The sequence below is a fragment of the Ipomoea triloba genome, chromosome 11, assembly GCF_003576645.1.
Source record: "Ipomoea triloba cultivar NCNSP0323 chromosome 11, ASM357664v1".
Lineage (NCBI taxonomy): Eukaryota > Viridiplantae > Streptophyta > Magnoliopsida > Solanales > Convolvulaceae > Ipomoea > Ipomoea triloba.
Window position 1 is genome coordinate 18984691 of NC_044926.1, and position 6000 is coordinate 18990690.

The following is a 6000-nucleotide window of genomic DNA, read 5'->3' on the forward strand; positions in this document are numbered from 1 at the left end:
ACATATATAAAAGACATAATTATCTGTAGCTCTTGTAGCTCAGTTGGTTGGAGTATTTGTTTAGTAAGTGGGAGGTCTTGAGTTCAAATCTCAACAAGAGCACCCCTAAAGTAAAACATATACATATATTCTATAAATCGAACATAGTGAATGTCAGTTCCAAAATATGTACATCAAGTTTTTTTGATTTTGTGAGGTTTAGTTTTATGAACATCTATAAAGGAAACTATAGAGATAGAACTAGATATATCAAAATGGACTAACCTAACCCATATGTTATGACCTGTCATGGGCTAGCCCGTTAGTGGGTCAGGTTAGGTTGACCTTTGTTTTTTTTTTTAATGGGTTGTATTTTTTCAAACCAGAGATGAGGTGGCTTTTTGCCTTCCGTTAAGATCCATGCTTAAATCTAATTCATTAAGCTTTAACTTCTTGAATGCAATACTCTTTCAAATATGTTACCTTATTAAGAGATCTCTATAAGAGAATAGGAAAATAAATCAGTATATAATAATACAAAATAATAGAGTTTAATATTTCTTAGAAAATAATTTCAAAAAAATCAGCAATACGAAATCAAGGAAAAATTCAAGTTCTTGAATGCAATACTCTTTCAAATATGTTATTTTATTAAGAGATCTCTATAAGTGAATAATTAAATAAATCAATATGTTAAAGCACAAAAAAGCGAAATTTGATATTTCTAAGAAACTAATTTCATAAATAAAAAATAAAAAATCAACAATACGAAATCAAGGAAAATTGAAGTTATGTGTAAGTCACATTTTCCTTAATATCATTTCGCTACATCTCTAGGTATTAAAAGCTTGTATTGTGTAGTTTATGTATATTAAGCTTCAATTTTATAAACATAAATAAAAGATATAGTTGTTCGTAGCTCTTGTAGCTCAGTTGGTTATAGCACCCGTTTAGTAAGCGGGAGGTCTTGAGTTCAAATCTCAATTAGAGCAACCCCCTAAGTAAAACATATATATATTCTATAAATCGAACGTAGTGAATGTCAATACCAAAATATGTAAATTCGTGAAAATCAAGTTTTGATTTTGTGAACATAGAACAAATTGAATGTCATTATCTCATGATGTGCCAATAGTTACGTAAGATTTCGTTTTATGAACATCTATAAAGGATACTATAGAGATAGAACTAGATATATCAAAATGGACCAACCTAACCCGTATGTTATGACCTGTCATGGGCTAGCCCGTTTGTGGGTCAGGTTAGGTTGACCTTTGTTTTTTTTTTTTTAATGGGTTGTATTTTTTCAAACCAGAGATGAGGTGGCTTTTTGCCTTCCGTCATCCATGCTTAAATCTAATTCATTAAGCTTTAACTTCTTGAATGCAATACTCTTTCAAATATGTTACCTTATTAAGAGATCTCTATAAGAGAATAGGAAAATAAATCAGTATATAATAATACAAAATAATAGAGTTTAATATTTCTTAGAAAATAATTTCAAAAAAATCAGCAATACGAAATCAAGGAAAAATTCAAGTTCTTGAATGCAATACTCTTTCAAATATGTTATTTTATTAAGAGATCTCTATAAGTGAATAATTAAATAAATCAATATGTTAAAGCACAAAAAAACGAAATTTGATATTTCTAAGAAACTAATTTCATAAATAAAAAATAATAAATCAACAATACGAAATCAAGGAAAATTGAAGTTATGTGTAAGTCACATTTTTCTTAATATCATTTCGCTACATCTCTAGGTATTAAAAGCTTGTATTGTGTAGTTTATGTATATTAAGCTTCAATTTTAGAAACATATATAAAAGACATAGTTGTTTGTAGCTCAGTTGGTTAGAGCACTTGTTTAGTAAGCGGGAGGCCTTAAGTTCAAATCTCAACAAGAGCACCCCTTAAAGTAAAACATATATATTCTATAAATCGAACATAGTGAATGTTATCAAGTTTTGATTTTGTGAACATAGAACAAATTGAATGTCATTACCTCATGATGTGCCAATAGTTACGTAAGATTTTGTTTTATGAACATCTATAAAGGATACTATAGAGATAGAACTAGATATATCAAAATGGACCAACCTAACCCGTATGTTATGACCTGTCATGGGCTAGCCCGTTTGTGGGTCAGGTTAGGTTGACCTTTGTTTTTTTTTTTAATGGGTTGTATTTTTTCAAACCAGAGATGAGGTGGCTTTTTGCCTTCCGTCATCCATGCTTAAATCTAATTCATTAAGCTTTAACTTCTTGAATGCAATACTCTTTCAAATATGTTACCTTATTAAGAGATCTCTATAAGAGAATAGGAAAATAAATCAGTATATAATAATACAAAATAATAGAGTTTAATATTTCTTAGAAAATAATTTTAAAAAAATCAGCAATACGAAATCAAGGAAAAATTCAAGTTCTTGAATGCAATACTCTTTCAAATATGTTATTTTATTAAGAGATCTCTATAAGTGAATAATTAAATAAATCAATATGTTAAAGCACAAAAAAGCGAAATTTGATATTTCTAAGAAACTAATTTCATAAATAAAAAATAAAAAATCAACAATACGAAATCAAGGAAAATTGAAGTTATGTGTAAGTCACATTTTCCTTAATATCATTTCGCTACATCTCTAGGTATTAAAAGCTTGTATTCTGTAGTTTATGTATATTAAGCTTCAGTTTTATAAACATATATAAAAGACATAGTTATCCGTAGCTCTTGTAGCTCAGTTGGTTGGTGTATTTGTTTAGTAAGCGGGAGGTCTTGAGTTCAAATCTCAACAAGAGCACCCCTAAAGTAAAACATATACATATATTCTATAAATCGAACATAGTGAATGTCAGTTCCAAAATATGTACATCAAGTTTTTTTGATTTTGTGAGGTTTAGTTTTATGAACATCTATAAAGGACACTATAGAGATAGAACTAGATATATCAAAATGGACCAACCTAACCCATATGTTATGACCTGTCATGGGCTTGCCCGTTAGTGGGTCAGGTTAGGTTGACCTTTGTTTTTTTTTTTTTAATGGGTTGTATTTTTTCAAACCAGAGATGAGGTGGCTTTTTGCCTTCCGTTATCCATGCTTAAATCTAATTCATTAAGCTTTAACTTCTTGAATGCAATACTATTTCAAATATGTTACCTTATTAAGAGATCTCTATAAGAGAATAGGAAAATAAATCAGTATATAATAATACAAAATAATAGAGTTTAATATTTCTTAGAAAATAATTTCAAAAAAATCAGCAATACGAAATCAAGGAAAAATTCAAGTTCTTGAATGCAATACTCTTTCAAATATGTTATTTTCTTAAGAGATCTCTATAAGTGAATAATTAAATAAATCAATATGTTAAAGCACAAAAAAGCGAAATTTGATATTTCTAAGAAATTAATTTCATAAATAAAAAATAAAAAATCAACAATACGAAATCAAGGAAAATTGAAGTAAAATAAAAAATCAACAATACGAAATCAAGGAAAATTGAAGTTATGTGTAAGTCACACAATACGAAATCAAGGAAAATTGAAGTTATGTGTAAGTCACATTTTCCTTAGTATCATTTCACTACATCTCTAGGTATTAAAAGCTTGTATTGTGTAGTTTATGTATATTAAGCTTCAATTTTATAAACATATATAAAAGACATAGTTGTTTGTAGCTCTTGTAGCTCAGTTGGTTAGAGCACCTGTTTAGTAAGCGGGAGGTTTTGAGTTCAAGTCTCAACAAGAGCACCCCCTAAAGTAAAACATATATATATTCTATAAATCGAACATAGTGAATGTCAATACCAAAATCTGTAAATTCGTGTACATCAAGTTTTGATTTTGTGAACATATAACAAATTGAATGTCATTACCTCATGATGTGCTAATAGTTATGTAAGATTTAGTTTTATGAACATCTATAAAGGATACTATAGATCGTCCAATATTAAGTTTATCTCCCTGCGTGTCTAGGGTTTTGTTTTTCTCTCCCAGGGTTTCCCGTGGGGTCTCCGTTTCTTCTTCGTTTTTCTTCCGACTATTCTTGTCGGCTTTGAACTTTGTTGACGTATGTTCCTTTGCATGGCGTCGGAGCAGATCAGCGACACTGTAGGCGGTATCACGGAGCGCTGGGCCGACATGGTCCTGGAGGATGAGGAACTCGAGTTTGAACCGGTTGGTGATGCTGTTGGTGTCGTAGGGGAGGAGACGTCATGGGTGGTTGTTGGGCGTTTCTTGACGGCTAAGTTGGTGAAAGTTGAATTTATGCGCCAGGTAATGGCATCTGTTTGGCAGCCGGTCAAGGGGGTTCAGATTTCTGAGATACAACCGAACCTGTTTATGTTTGTGTTCTTTCATGAGTCAGACATGCGGTATGTTCTTGACGAGGGCCCCTGGTCTTTCGAGAACAATACCCTAGTTTGTAGACAGGTTCGTGATGGTGTCCTCCTAGGGGATGTTGTTCTTGATTCTGTTGATATGTGGGTGCAAGTCCATGAGCTTCCCATAGGTTACACGTCTGATGTGGTTCTTGAGCAGATTGGCAACTTTCTTGGGACTTTTCTCCGTTGTGATGATAGATTTGTGGGTTCGCCTTGGTGTAACTTCTATAGGATTCGTGTCTCAATACCGGTTGAGCAGCCTATAAAGCGACGCATGAAGTTGGTTAAAAGAGACAAGACTTGGAGCTGGGTGTCTTTCAAATATGAACGGCTACACACTTTTTGTTTTTTCTGTGGCATGCTTGGCCATTCTCACAGATTCTGTTTGGGAGCTAGGGAATCACGACTGTCGGTTGATCAATACCCGTATGGGGTTAGGTTGCGTGCTGGAGCAGGTCGTGGTGCCCCAAGGGCTGTTGGTGATCCGTGGTTAGTCCCGCTCGAAGGCCCCTCGCAACCTGCTGCTGTTCTCGTCGCTGCACAGGTGTTCGGGCACGACAGTATGGCAGCGGCAATGGTGCATCATGGCAGGGAATCAGAATCTGGAATTGTGGCAGTTTCAAAACGTAGGAGGGAAGCACCGAGTCCGGGAAGTAGACGCAATGGAGCTGGTAGTGGAAGTGATGTTACTATGACAGATGTGCCAAAAAACTTGTCCAAGGCGGGTTCTGGTTCCCAAACCCGCCCATCATCATGAGTACGATAAGCTGGAACTGTCGTGGCTTGGGCAATCCACGAACAGTTCGAGAAGTTGTGGGCTTGGTGTTCAGTAAGAAGCCTGATTTTCTTTTTCTCATGGAAACTAAGGTTGCCCGGTCACAAGCCGAAAGCTTGCGGGTAAAGCTTGGTTTTGAAGGTCTTTTTTATGTTGATCGTGCTGGTTTTGGTGGTTTGGCGCTCTTCTGGAGAAAGAACTGTACTGCCAGTTTGTTAGGTTATTATAAGAATCACGTTGATGTGAAGGTCTCCGTAGCTAGCTCTCCGTGTTGGCGTATGACTTGTTACTATGGTTTTCCTGAGCGTAATAGAAGAAGAGAGGCGTGGGACTTCTTGAGATCTTTGGCTTTTCCTACGGACATGCCTTGGGTGGTCCTTGGGGATTTTAATGATCTCTTGTTTCATCATGAGAAGAGGAGGGGTAATCCACACCCTGACGCTTTACTCCGTGGTTTCGGGGAGGCTGTGGACGATTGCAATCTGTTTCAGTTGCCCTTGAAAGGCTACCAGTATACTTGGGAGAGAGGGAAGGGTACTGAGAATTGGATGAAGGAGAGATTAGATAAAGTGCTAGTTAATGAAAGTTGGAACACTCTGCAGGACGGTGCCTACGTTGAAAATATCTTAACTCGCAGTTCTGACCATTCCGCCATGTTCTTATGCGTGAATGATGGCATTCGGAGGAGGGGAGTGGGTCGCAGGGATTTCAAGTTCGAGATGGCCTGGTTACATGATGAAGGGTGTAGGAATGTGGTGGAGAATGCATGGCATGATGGTAGATTGGAGTGGTTGTTGCCTTGTTTGCGACTCTGCGGTGAAAGGTTACAGCGGTGGGGGGGGGGGGGGGTCCTTTTTC

The 6000-nt window shown here is 35.5% G+C and overlaps 1 protein-coding gene and 2 non-coding genes across 3 annotated transcripts in view; all 3 read left to right on the plus strand.

The window, feature by feature from the left end:
- The first annotated feature begins 897 nt into the window (after window positions 1–897).
- TRNAT-AGU lies at window positions 898–971 on the plus strand. The gene has a single exon. It is a non-coding gene; the product is annotated as a tRNA-Thr (tRNA).
- Window positions 972–3661: 2690 nt separating this feature from the next.
- TRNAT-AGU lies at window positions 3662–3735 on the plus strand. The gene has a single exon. It is a non-coding gene; the product is annotated as a tRNA-Thr (tRNA).
- Window positions 3736–5120: 1385 nt separating this feature from the next.
- The window catches only part of LOC115996030, a 4431-nt gene continuing 3551 nt past the window's right edge, over window positions 5121–6000 (plus strand). The window contains exon 1 of the mRNA XM_031235175.1: window positions 5121–5965. Within this exon, the coding sequence (XP_031091035.1) occupies window positions 5121–5965 (845 nt within the window). The remainder of the gene's footprint in view (window positions 5966–6000) is intronic.